The following is a 14798-nucleotide window of genomic DNA, read 5'->3' on the forward strand; positions in this document are numbered from 1 at the left end:
TAGGAGGGAAACTTGAAGCTTTAAATATTTTTACTAGAAAAGATAAACTTTTAGTAACACTTCATGGCAAATAGATGGGTAAACAATGGAAACAGTGATAGACTTTATTTTGGGGGGCTCTAAAATCACTGCAGATGGTGACTGCAGCCATGAAATTAAAAGACACTTGCTCCTTGGAAGAAAAGCTATCACAAACCTAGACAGCACATTAAAAAGCAGAGACATTACTTTGCTGACAAAGGTCCATATAGTCAAAGCTAACATTTTTCCAGTAGTCATGCATGGATGTGAGAGTTGGACCATAAAGAAAGCTGAACGCTGAAGAATTGATGCTTTTGAACTTTGGTGTTGGAGAAGACTCTTGAGAGTCCCGTGGACTGCAAGAAGATCCAACCAGTCCATCCTAAAGCAAATCAGTCCTGAATATTCATTGGAAGGACTGATGCTGAAGCTGAAACTCCAATACTGTGGCCAACTGATGTCAAGAAATGACTCCTTAGAAAAGACCCTGATGCTGGGAAAGATTGAAGTAGGGAGGAGAAGGGGACGACCGAGGATGAGATGGTTGGATGGCATCACCAACTCCATGGACATGAATTTGAGCAAGCTCCGGGAGTTGGTGACAGACAGGAAAACCTGGTGTGCTGCAGTCCATAGAGTTGAAAGAGTCGGACACAACTGAGCAATTGGACCGAACTGAACTAGAAAAGAAGATCTAAAATCAAAGATCTAAGGTGCCACCATGAAGAAGTTAAAACATTAGAGCTAAATACATACAAAGCATGTAGAAAGAAGGAAATCATAAAGATTAAAGGAGCAATCAGTAAAACACAGAAAACAGGCAGATAACTTTAAAAATTAAAGTCAGTTTATTTCCTTAAAAAGGGGAACAAAACTAACAAATTCCAGGTACGCTGGTTAAAGAAAAATGAAACCAAACATCAAACTCCAAAAACCAAAACAACAAAGTAAAACAAAACAAAAAGCAGAGACCATAAATCACCAATATTAAGAATAAAAATAGGGCTTATCACTACTGACACACTACTGAGCCAACAAATAACAGGCTAATAAAAAATACTATACATATTTAGTCTCCAAAAATAAAATTTTGGGCTTCCCCAGTGGCTCAGTGGTAAAGAATCCACCCGCCAATGCAGAAGACACGGGACTGATCCGTGTCTGATCCAGGAAGATCCCACATGCCTCAGAGCAACTAAGCCAGTGAGCCACAAGTCACTCACTCTGAGCCCATAAGTTCCAACTACTGAAGTTCTCTTACTCTAGAGCCGGTGTTCCACAATAAGAGAAGCCACTACAATGAGAAGCCCACACACCACAACAAGAGTAGCCCCTGCTCATCACAAGTAGCGAAAAGCTCTTGCATCAACAAAGACTCAGCACAGCCAAAAATAATAAATAAATAAAATTATTTTCTAAAAATAAATTTTTCAGGGCTTCCCTGGTGGCTCAGTGGTAAAGAATCTGCCTGCCAATGCAGAGGACGTGGGTTCGATCCCTGGTCCAGGAAGATTGCACATCGGTGGAACAACTAAGCCTGTGGGCCGTAACTGCTGAGCCCACACACCGCAACTACTGAAGCCTGTGCGCCCCTAGAGCCCATGCAGCCCAACAAGAGCAGCCTCCACAACAGGAAGCGCACATACCCGCAATGAAGAGTAGCCCCTGCTCGCCGCAACTAGACAAAGCCCACATGCAGCAATAAAGACCCAGTGCAGCCAAAAATAAACAAATAAATCTTTATAAAAAATAAGAGCATACAGATTTTAATATTTTAAAAGCACATTAACAAGCTTCAGTACACTGACAATGTTTCCAAGTGTACAGTTCAGTAGCGTTAAATCTCCCTTCTTTTTAAGGAGGGAGATTAACATCCCATTTTATGTATATAACACATCTTGTTTATCCATTCAGCCTCTGACAGACAAGACATTTGAGTTGCTTATACTTCCTGACTACTATGAATAGTTCTTCTATGACCATGAGTGTAGAAATATATCTCAGAGACTCTGCTTCCAGATATATCCACTGGAGGTGGAATTGCTGGATCATTCTTTTTTATAGTAATCTTTTCAAATTTTTTGAAGGGCCTCCGTACTGTTTTCCGTAGCAGCTATGACACTTTACAATCCCACTCACAATGCACAAGGGTTCCAATTTTGCCATAGCCTCACTAACACTTGTAATTTTGTGTTTTTTTTAAATAGTAACCATTCCAAAGGTGTGCTGTGACCTCATTGTGATTTTTCATCTGCATTTCTACAGTGATTAGTAATGTTGAACACTTCCGTATCAGTAATGTCACGTAGATATTTGTACCCCCTGACATGATGAGAAGAGGACTTAACTTTTGTGGTATTCTTTCCCCAAATCCATAAACCCAATCTAATCAGGAGAAAAACATCAGAGAAACCCAGATTAGGGGACATTCAACAGGTACCCGGCCAGTATTCAAGACTGTCAAGGTCATGCAAAACCAAAAAAGATTGACAAACTGTTACAGACCATGGGAGACCAAGAGACATGGAAACTATAAACGCAAAAGAACATTAACGAAAAAAAAAAGATGAAAAATATTTTTAAGTATCGCATTCAGTTAATAGAAACCTATAATTGTCTCTTAGTTTTCACAGATATACCATGTTACTGTACAAAGTTAATAATGAAGAAACTGGAAAAAGGGTATACAGGAACTCTCTGTACTACCTTTGCAACTTTTCAGTAAATCTAAAAGTATTCCAAGACATTAATTAAAACAAATTAAACAAGCTGACTAAAAAAAGGCTTAGAGAAAAACAAGTAGAGCCAAAAACACCATTAGCGCTCTTTAAAAATCAAAAACAATTTTTTCTGAAGACAAGAAAATGTGGGAGAGCAGAAGAAAAAAATGGAAGAGAGGAAGATAATAATGAGGAAGGGCTATCTCTGCAACACGTAAAATTGGAACAATTAAAACAGTGTATTACTGGCCACAAAAAGACACATCACTAAACAAAATGCAAGTCCAGAAATGAAGCCAAATCACAAGTGTCATTTGAATTCAAAAGGGGAAATCGCATTATTCAAAACGTGTATTTGGAACAAATGGATAGTCACCTAGGTGAAAAATAGCTCCATACCTCATAGCTCACATTACAATAAATTCTGGATGGATCATTAATCTAAAAAAATTTTAAGCCACATACTAGAAAAAGCCTACCAAAAAGTGTGAAACAATCTTGGTATAGAAAATAGCGCTTCCAGTATGCTACCAAACCAGGAGAATTCTTTTTAATGATAATAACATGATCACTTATTTCTGTATGGCCAAAGGCAAAATCAAAACACAAACCAACATTTAGGAGGAAAAAGCCCTGTAATACCCCAAAGGGCTAATTTCCCTAATACATTAAGAGCACTTACATAACTATCAACAAATATACCATGAGGAATGTACCAAAAGGAAAATGAGTTAAGAATATGAATGAAAACTTCACATAAAGAAAATAAAAAGTTTTTAAGCATATGAAGAGGTGTTCAACTTCTCTCATGATAACAGAAATGCATATTAAGGCTATGTTTATAAATGGCAACCCACTCCAGTGCTCTCGCCTGGAGAATCCCATAGACGGAGGAGTCTGGTGGGCTGCAGTCCATGGGGTCGCTAAGAGTCGGACACGACTGAGCGACTTCACTTTCACTTTATCTTTACCCACCAGAGAGAAAAATATTAAAGTATTCTTAATACTGATAGATGGAAAGGGTTAAAAGCTATATTCTGAATACCTCTTTTAGGCTCTTGAGGAAAATATCTTGATAGTTCTTTCAACACCAACCCTGAAGATAGATGATGGTCCTATAGGGTCTGCCATGCACTAATAACTAATCCCAGAATAACCAGCCTGCTGTACTTGGCTGTCAGGAATATATATTGTATGACTTATAATTTATGGTCTACAGCTATATTAAAATAAAAGAGCTAGCCACTTACAAATATAGAGGTTAAAATGTGTGCTAATGTTACCGTACTCGCATGTCAACCTTACAATCAAAATGCTGGAAACACCAAAACATGCATCAGAGTTTGGAGGACTCTATATTGTAACTGTACATGCTTTTCCTTCATAGGTGTATTTGGTGCTGGATAAGTCAACTGTGACTTGTGAGTCTGATCAACGATCCCAAACTGAAACTGACTCAGGTAGTCATGCAACTGTGCTGAGGAAACCATGGCAAAAACAGTCTCTTCTCATGTAATATGAATTAGTACATCTCAATAGAGGGGATATGGCAAAATCCACTAAAATTTCAGATGCACATACCCTCTCCACAGCAATTCCACTTCCAGGAATTTTTGCCTACAGCAAATCACCCACATATTTATGATTACATTGTATATGGTTATTCACTGCAGTATTTAAAAAAAAAGACTAATAATAACAATCTTATTATGGTTAAATGGTTAAATAAATTACAGTTCATTTTTACAATTAAATACAATACAGATGTATATGAGAGAGTTTTTTACTGCCCATCACTTCTTGGAAAATAGATGGGAAAACAGTGGAAACCGTGTCAGACTTTATTTTTTTGGGCTCCAAAATCACTGCGGATGCTGATTGCAGCCAGGAAATTAAAAGACGCTTGCTCCTTGGAAGGAAAGTTATGACCAGCCTAGATAGCATATTAAAGAGCAGGGACATTACTTTGCCAACCAAGGTCCGTCTAGTCAAGGCTATGGCTTTTCCCGTGGTCATGTATGGATGTGAGAGTTGGACTGTGAAGAAAGCTGATCGCCGAAGAATTGATGCTTTTGAACTGTGGTGCTGGAGAAGACTCTTGAGAGTCCCTTGGACTGCAAGGAGATCCAACCAGACCATTCTAGAGGAGATCAATCCTGGGTGTTCATTGGAAGGACTGATGCTAAAGCTGAAACTCCAATATTTTGGCCACCTCATGTGACGAGTTGACTCACTGTAAAAGTCTCTGATGCTGGGAGTGATTGGGGGTAGGAGGAGACGGGCAAGACAGAGAATGAGGTGGCTGGATGGCATCACCGACTCGATGGACATGAGTTTGAGTGAACTCCGGGAGTTGGTGATGGACAGGGAGGCCTGGCGTGCTGTGGTTCATGGGGTCGCTAAGAGTTGGACACGACTGAGCGACTGAACTGAACTGAACTATGTGCAGTGATCTCCAAGGTACATTATTAATGAAGAAGCAATTCATAAAACTCTATATTCTACATTTGTGTAAAAAGTGTTTATGTATGCAGAAAATAGCTCCAGATAGATATCAAGAATGTGGTAACCTCCCCAGGAAGGAAACTACATGGTAAAGAAGCAGGAATGATAAGAGCTAAAAGCTGATAATTATATTCAATTTCCTACTGATGTATACATTATTCAGCAATCTCACCATCATCTTAAACTCAACACATAAAGAGTATCTCAGCATTGATCTCTACTTCCAAAACAACCCTCTATCCAACACTCTCTATAACTCAGTAAAAGACCATCGATATTCAGCTGTCTACAAAGAAATCTGAGCAACTCCCTTCCCTCATCTCAGCCCACATCCATTAAGTCATACAATACTACTGTTAGACAGCCATGATTTAAGCTTGTTCAGTATCCATTCCCTCTTCTCACTAGAATACCATGCTTGGGGAGATTCTGTTTGTTTCTGGTTCTAATAACTCCAAAATGCAAGCACTCAAGCACTCATTTTTTCCTCCAAGTCCATGAGTTAAATCTTTTCATTTCTTCTTTTTATTTCAGATATCCAGATCTATTTCTGTTACTGACAACTAAATAATATACATGTCTATTGAAAAATGGTAAATAAAGGTCAAAAATGAAGCGTCTGGACTGAGCATAAAATGTCAAAACCAATTTGGTCAGAACTCTACTCTGACTGTGTGGATCACAATAAACTGTGGAACATTCTGAAAGAGATGGGAATCCCAGACCACCTGACCTGCCTCTTGAGAAACCTGTATGCAGGTCAGGAAGCAACAGTTAGAACTGGACATGGAACAACAGACTGGTTCCAAATAGGAAAAGGTGTACGTCAAGGTTGTATATTGTCACCCTGCTTATTTAACTTATATGCAGAGTACATCATGAGGAACGCTGGGCTGGAAGAAGCACAAGCTGGAATCAAGATTGCTGGGAGAAATATCAATAACCTTAGATATGCAGATGACACCACCCTTATGGCAGAAAGTGAAGAGGAACTCAAAAGCCTCTTGATGAAAGTGAAAGAGGAGAGTGAAAAGGTTGGCTTGAAGCTCAACATTCAGAAAACGAAGATCATGGCATCTGGTCCCATCACTTCATGGGAAATAGATGGAAAATCAGTGGAAACAATGTCAGACTTTATTTTTGGGGGCTCCAAAATCACTGCAGATGCTGATTGCAGCCATGAAATTAAAAGACGCTTGCTCCTTGGAAGGAAAGTTATGACCAACCTTGATAATATATTAAAAAGCAGAGACATTACTTTGCCAACCAAGGTCCGTCTAGTCAAGGCAATGGTTTTTCCCATGGTCATGTATGGATGTGAGAGTTGGACTGTGAAGAAGGCTGATCGCCGAAGAATTGATGCTTTTGAACTGTGGTGTTGGAGAAGACTCTTGAGAGTCCCTTATACTGCAAGGAGATCCAACCAGTCCATTCTAAAGGAGATCAATCCTGGATGTTCATTGGAGGGACTGATGCTAAAGCTGAAACTGCAATACTTTGGCCACCTCATGCGACGAGTTGACTCACTGGAAAAGACTCTGATGCTGGGAAAGGTTGGGGGCGGGAGGAGAAGGGGAAGACCGAGAATGAGATGGCTGGATGGCATCACCGACTCTGTGGGCATGAGTTTGAGTGTACTCCGGGGGTTGGTGACAGACAGGGAGGCCTGGCGTGCTGTGATTCATGGGGTCGTGGAGAGTCGGACACGACTGAGTGACTGAATTGAACTGAACTACTCTGGAAGATAGTGAAAAGTTTACAGTACCAAGTAAACAACAAAGAGACAACTTAAAAACTGTAAGAGTTTTGTGTCATTTTCAGTTTCCTAGGCTCTACCACTTACTAGCATGACAATGGTCTTGAAAACAGCATCCCATGTTCCTAGTGCCAAACTCTGGCCCCTGGTTCCTGAAGGGGTAAAGCAGAGCTTGTCCTCAAAGAACTGTGGTTTTAAGTTTTAACGGAACTAAGGAAGAAGGGGGGCTTCCCTGGTGGCTCAGAGGTTAAAGCTCTGCCTCCAATGTGGGAGACCCGGGTTCGATCCCTGGGTCGGGAAGATCCCCTGGACAAGGAAACGGTAACCCACTCCAGTATTCTTGCCTGGAGAATCCCATGGACGAGGAAGCCTGGTAGGCTACAGTCCACGGGGTCGCAAAAAGTCGGACACGACTGAGCGACAGAACGGAACGGAAGGAAGAAGGACTGACTGAGGCATTTGCTCTTGTATCCTTTAACCTGGATGAAGTGTGTTTTAAGTTTAAGAGGTTAACTGTAATCCCCAGGATAACCGTTTAAAAAAATATACATGGGAAACGAAGTAAGAATCAAAATCTGTTACAAACAACAAAGAAGAACATTATATATTGAAAAGCAGGTCAAAACACCAAGAACATAAACAACAATTATAAATATACATGCACCAAACATCAGAGCTCCAAAATACATGGGCGGGGGTGGGGTGGGGAAACAAAACTGAAGGGAGAAACAGGCTGTTCTTTACTCATCTTTCAGTAATGGGTAGAACTTAGAAAACCACTAAAGAAATAGAAGAGTTACTACAACCTATCTAGGCTCAATATACGTATACAGAAAACTGCACTAAAATCAGCAAAATACATATTCTTCTCAAACACCCACAAATGGTCTCCAAGATTGGTAACAGTGCCGGTTACAAAACAAGTGTCAATAAATTTTAAAAGATCTGAAGTCAGATCTTACCAATCCACAATAGAATGAAAATTAAAATCAATAAAAGAAGAAAAACTGGAAAATCCACAAATATATGGAAATTACACAATATCCTCTTAAATAACCGAGTCAAAGAAGAAGTTACGATGGAAACTGGAAAATACTTTAAGACAAATGGAAAACACATAAAAATGACATACATAATTTCATGTGATACATAGAAAGCAACACTCCAGTTAAATTCATACCAGATAATACCTATGGTGCAAAGAAGATGCTTGAGTGGGGTGAAATGCAGGGAAGGGAGTGACAGTTTAAATATACAGAGATCTCTTTTTTTTAATCGAGGTATAGTTGATTTACAATGTTGTCTTAGTTTCTGGTGTACAACAAAGTGATTCAGACATACATACACACACGTAGATATGTGTATGTATATATTATTTTTCAGTTTCTTTTCTTACTTTATTACAAAATAATATAGTTCCCTGTGCTATACATAAAATAAAAATAGTAATAATACAGGGTTTCTAATTATATACCTACCTTAAGGAGCAAGAAAAAGAGCAAACTAAGCCCCAAACCAGCAGGAAAAAGAAAAGTGTAAAGATTAGTGATAAAATAGAAAAATAACAGGAACAATCAAAACCAAAGTTCTTTGAAAGATCAATAAAACTGACAAACTTTTAGACTGACCAGGAAAACAAAGACAAATTACTAAATTCAGAAATGAGTGGGAACACTATCACTGACCTTAACAAAAATAAGAATTAAAAGAATACCATCAACAAATGTACACCAACAAATTAGATAACCTACAAGAAACGGACAAATTCCTAAGAAAATGCAAACTAACAAAAATGACTCAAGCAAGAAAATCTAAATAGATCTAGAACAAGAGATTGACTCAATCAACAAGGAAAAACCTCCCAACAAAGAAAAGTCCTGTACCAGATGCCTTCATAATTGAATACCACCAAATATTTAAAGAAATATAAACACAAATCCTTCTCAAACTTCTGAAAAACTTGAAGAGGCAACACTTCCTAGTTCATTCTATGAGGCCAGTATGATATCAAATGCCCCAAAGTCAGACAAAAAGGCATAAGAAAACAAAGTAACAGCCCAATACATGTTATGAATATAAATGCAAATATTCTCAACACACGTGTACCAGTGTCCTAGGGCAGTAATAAAAATTTCAACAAATTAGGTAGCTAAAGAAAAAAGAAATATATTCTCTCACACTCTCAGTTCTGGAGACTAGAAGTCCAAAATCAACATGCTTCTCTCTCTTAGCTGATGGCTCAGGCAATCCTTGACATTATTTGGTTTATAACTACATAATTGCAATGTCCACTTTAGTCTACTAATGCACAGAAAATACAAGTGACCTGTTAAAACACACACACACACACTACACACACTCATCTAAGATTAATCAACAAAGTGTGCTGTGGACAAACACTAACAGGGCAAATTTCTCAGGTATTTTTTCCCATAAGTAAACTGACAAAGAGGGGAAAAGGAGACCACAGAAAGAACTAAGAGAAATATCAAGATTCTGAAATGTATGTACCTTATTTGAATCCAGCTTATGGACCTTTGTGAGATCCTCATTCAACAAGTATAAAAGAAAACGAGACAATCAAGAAATTTTGAACAAAGACTCCATATATCATGGATTAAAGAAATCCTGGTTAATCCTTTTTAGGTGTGATGATATATTGTGCATTTTTAAAATAGCCACTTAAGTTAAGAATTTAAACTCATCAGAAGACTGGGATAGGAGAGAGTAGAAAGGAAACAGCTGGCTATGGCTTGATCACTGTTAAAGCTAGATACCAAGGTAGGGATTCTCTCTACTTGTATGTATGCTTGAAAATTTTCCATAGTAAAATTATTTTTAATATATCTGTAAAAATTTATCACTTTAGTATCTCTCATGTCCATTCCCTCATTTTTAACCCTCCCACTACTTCTACCTCAAACAGTTTCTCAGTGTCTCTCCCTTGGATTTACTGCAATAAAGCAAAGTCCTGTCTTTGTAGAGTGTAGATTCCAACATCAGAGTATAAATTATAGCCCCTCAAAATATGAACTCAGGTGGTAAAGAATCTGCCCACAATGCAGGAGACTCAGGTTTGATCCCTGGATCGGGAAGATCCCCTGGAGAAGGAAACGGCAACCCATCCCAGTATTCTTGGCCAGAAAATCCCGTGAACAAAGGAGCCTGGTAGGCTACAACCCATGGGGCAGCAAAGAGTCAGACATGACTGAGCAACTCACACAAAATAGGAATAATCAAAATTATCCTTGAAAAACAGCTTTTAACTCCAATAGAGAAAGTGCATGATATTGTATATTGTTATGAATATACAACCCTGCCAAATTCAAATTCTTCTAATTGTTCTGTCAGATAGTGTCTATCAATGGCTCTCAACTCATTTTAAAATTTCCTCTTCAAGAATATAGATAAGCTGACACTGCCTCCTGCCTGGCCCCCTCAATTGTACACTTCCTGTCTTTGACAATGATGGTTTGGAAAGCCTTAAAATCATTCACAAGAGATTTCCATATAGGTTTGGCTAGAGTTCAGTCAATAAAATGGCATACTGAATTACCTCTACAATTTTTTTTTCTATCTCTTCCTATGTAACTGACTTTAAGAATATTCAAAGCACACAGGATCCAGCTACAACTTTCTTTTTTATAGTTGGTCTAGTCTCATAACCCATTCACAAGGCTGTCAGAGTGATCTTTCTGACACAGAAAACTCATGTTATTCCTCAGCTTCAATGGCTCCTGATAATCATCAGGACCAAGTCTTAAACTAAAAAGGAGGAGGGGGAGAAGAAAGGCAAAGGGAGAAGGTGGGGAAGGAAGGCATGTCAAGACGGAGGGAGGGAGGGAAAAGGAAAAGAAGCTCCACTTCTCAGAAGGTCTACCATTCAAACTTTACAGTACAAATCCCTGATACACCTGGGTCTTTATCATTTGCTTCTCCCTTTGCCTACAACTCACTTTCCACACATCAACCTGTTAAAACACTTACCTTCAACAAAGATCTATGGAGTAGTTGACATTGAAGAAAATCAAAAGTAAAATTGAGACATTCCTGATCATGACCACTAGAGAAAGAAAACTAAAACTTGGAACATAATTTTCCAGCATGAAAAATGGGTGTTAGTTGCTAGGCTGTGTCTGACCCCTTGGACTGTAGCTCACCAGGCTCCTGGAAAAATGGGTATTAGATATTAAAGAACAGTATAATCAATACTATACATCAGGCACATGGTGGGATTTTGCTAACCACGCTGCAAATACAATTAGCATTTCTACAGGAAAATGCATTTCATGCTCCAAAATAATTTTGGAACAGAATTTAGCATCTTTTAAATACACACCAAATTTAGACTATAACACAGATGGCACTGCAAATCAATAAGGAAAAATGAACTGAAAGTAAGAAGGAAAGAAAGAAAAAAAGAGAAAAAAGAAGTCATAAAAATACTACAGAAGGTACTCCCCTGGTGGTCCAGTGGTTAGAACTCCACATTGCCACTACAAAAGGCCAAGATTCAGTCCTGAGTCAAAGAACTATCCCACCTGCTGTGCAGTGCAGCCAAAAACAAACAAAAAACAAACAGAGGAAAATGTGAAAGCATTCCCTATATAACTTTGGAGTAGGGACAGCCTGTTTAACTAATGGTTCAAAATATCAGAAGCCATGACACATAAGATTAATAAATTCAACTAAGTGAAAATCAAAACCTTCTGTACAGATAAAAACCCCAAGAGCAAAGATTAACAGCAAGAATGAATCATCAAAAAAGTAGAATATATGAAGTGCTCCTATGAAAGCTCCAACAAATCAAAAAGAAAAAGATCAACGACTAAATAGAAAAAGCATATGAAGAGATCACAGAAGGGACAACATGAATTGCTCTTAAAAACATGAAAAGATGCTCAGATTCAGTCATAATAAGAGAAATGCAAAATACAAGCTCTGAGATACTTTCACCTACCGGATTACCAAAGACATAAAGAATAGGTTTTCATTCATTACTGCTGGGAACACAAACTGATACAACCACTGAACAGAATAATTTGGGAATATCTACCAAAATTAACTGCAAAATCTCTTTGATCCAACAGTTCCACATCTGAGAATTAATAAAATCCTACAGATGTCACTGCATACAAGCAAAATGACCCATATACAAGCAGTAGTCATAAACACAAAAGATTACAAAGTCCAACAACAGGTGACTAATTCCATAACATGCAGTAATAAATAAAGCTCTATACTGACAGTAGATAAATTGTTCAGGGAAAAAATTTAAGATGCAAGAGAGTATGCATACCATTAATCCATTTGTATTAAAGTTACAAAAATATGTCTCCTCATATTTATTGGAATATGCAGAAAAGTCATAGGAACTATGCTAGTGGCAGAAAATTTACTGAGAAACTGTGTAGATGGTGAACAGAAGTAGGAGGCAGGGTTTTTAACATTTAAAATTTTGGATAATGTGACTTATGGTCAAAACATTAAATAGATGTATTTCTAGCCAAAAACATTATTTTTTCCTTTTATTTACTCATGTCATGACACTATTCTATGCCAACAACACTATAGAGTTGGCTGCCCAAAATGGAAGTACATACTAACAGTGGCTTAATCTCTACTTTTTTGAGATTCATCAGCTACTTAATTTTCACAGTATGCCTACACATTTAAGAATGGTACTGAGCTATAAAGAAACATGGGATTTCTTTGAGAAAGGTAACTAAAAATGGAAATGAAAACTAGAAATACAAAAGGGGCCTTAGGAAAGCACACCAAAATTTAAGAGAAATAAAATTTCTTTATATTCAAACAACAAAGATCCACAGGGTGTCATAATTAACATTCATTAGAAACATCATTTGTCTAGTAATACACAAAAGAGGGAAAAAAGAATCTAAAACAATAGATTTTTATCTCTAACCAAGAAAAAAAAGTAGCTTATTATCCCAACAGTAATTTCTAATGTAAGAAATTGTATCCATTAAAAATAAAAACTCAAGATTTTAATTAGAAGTATGTGGATCATTCTATACTAAAAACACAAAACAAAATATACTTAAGTTTGTTCAAAAAGTAGAAAAGTTGTGTTTCAATAAAAAGAAAATTCGTGAATTACACCTAGTACTGTTAAAAAAATATCTGAGTGGCCATCACTATTTGATAAAAATGAATTAATTACCAGATATTTAAAAATACATCTGCACTCCAGTTCTTACGAAAAATTTTTTCAAAATTTTCTGCACTTACCGCCATTATCTGTTCTTTTTAAAGCTCCATCCTTATGAGGACACAGTTCACATCTCTATTAAAAGAGGAGGAAACAAAGAGATTTTTCAGATTACCAAAGTGTAACATCTTCCATGTAACTTCAAAACTATCCAAAATGTGGTAGTGGCATTTTCTCTTAGTTGCCACCAAGAATATTTCAGAAAGATCCTCACCAAGTAATTCTCTGTGATAAGTGATCATCCTCAAAGTACCAGACAAGAACTTTTAAAAAGTAAAATTTAGTGAAAAGTAAAATGTTAAGACTTTTTTCCTTCTTCTTGTATTAATAAAAAGATTCTCTGAACACCATATTTGGGCATGGTTTTTAATATTTGCCTCTATCCCTTTACTGTCTGAGTAGAATCAACCAGGATTATTACATAGTCACTTGGATCTGATTTCTCCTGAAATAAAGAGACAAATTCAAATTCAGAATTTTGATTTAAGTAGATTATGATCTCATAATGATATGTGCTGACCTGCCTTTGGAAGGCAAGAATTGCTCTAATTATTCCCATTATTCTTTTCATTCACAACACAATGATACTGAGTAGTTACTATGGATTCCTCTCTCTACCACTCCCACAATTTAAAGCCAGAAATAAACACCAAGGAATATTACCACTCCTTTTCCCTACTGGTAAGAGGACTGAAATAATTATAAAAATAAAGAGTTTTCAGTGGCACTGTCTTACTATAAAGACTATATTCCTAGAAGTCATAAAGTCATATATAACTACTTATTATCTGTACCCTTCCTTATTCTCCAAAGAGGTTTTGAGAGTCAGTTCTTAGGTTGATGAGAGAAGTCCAGGATGCCCAAAGAGGAGAAAGGGGTCTGGGGCTTGAAAGGAGAAAAGGACACACGTTTTATTCCCTACATTCCTCAGTCTTAGTCACATAGGTTTTTGGGTTTTTTTGTTTTTTTCCTTTCAGCCCAGAGCTGATGATCACACAACAAAACAACTCATCTTAAACTCTGTACTAAGGATTATATAACAACAAAGTATCCTGCTTGAGGACATGTTTTTCCTTCTTAAGAACCTTCTGACTAATCCGGTTATCTTAAAATGTAAATTGTGGGAGGGGGTCTGGTAAGACCTTTACAACCTTGAGACATTCTTTGATTTACTGTAAAAAACAACTGAAAAAAAATCTAGCTCCCTTGCTAAGACTAGCAAGGAGGGCACTCTCCACCCCCTTCTAATGTCTATGTCAGAAGCCTTCTCTGTCCTTTTACACTGTAATAAAACTTCTGCCACACAAGAGCCCTGAGTTGGTCCCTGATCCTGAAGCTAAATTTTCTTCTTCAAAGATGAAGAATCCAACACCATTCACCATAAGCTACCAATCTGAAGCATATAATACCATAAGATAAATGAGCTACAAAGGAAAATAAAGAGCAGGAAGTTAAGATAAAACAGTAAATAAGTACACAATAAGCTGGTTCAGTTCAGTTCAGTCGCTCAGTCCTGTCCGACTCTTTGCGACCCCATGAATCACAGCACGCCAGGCCTCCCTGT

General features: G+C 37.5%; 1 protein-coding gene across 5 annotated transcripts in view; it reads right to left on the reverse strand.

Annotated features, from left to right (window-relative positions):
• Positions 1-14798, reverse strand: part of MLLT10 (MLLT10 histone lysine methyltransferase DOT1L cofactor) — a 204070-nt gene that overhangs the window by 142218 nt on the left and 47054 nt on the right. For all 5 annotated transcript variants that reach the window (XR_016039189.1, XR_016039188.1, XM_088844148.1 and 2 more), the window contains exon 4: positions 13255-13309. Coding sequence is in view for 3 of the 5 variants with exons in the window: in XM_088844148.1 (XP_088700274.1) it covers positions 13255-13309 (55 nt within the window). In the remaining 2 variants the exon portion in view is untranslated. The remainder of the gene's footprint in view (positions 1-13254; positions 13310-14798) is intronic.

Source organism: Moschus berezovskii, chromosome 15 (assembly GCF_049115385.1).
Source record: "Moschus berezovskii isolate FMDL1 chromosome 15, NW_MosBer_1.0, whole genome shotgun sequence".
Taxonomy (NCBI): domain Eukaryota; kingdom Metazoa; phylum Chordata; class Mammalia; order Artiodactyla; family Moschidae; genus Moschus; species Moschus berezovskii.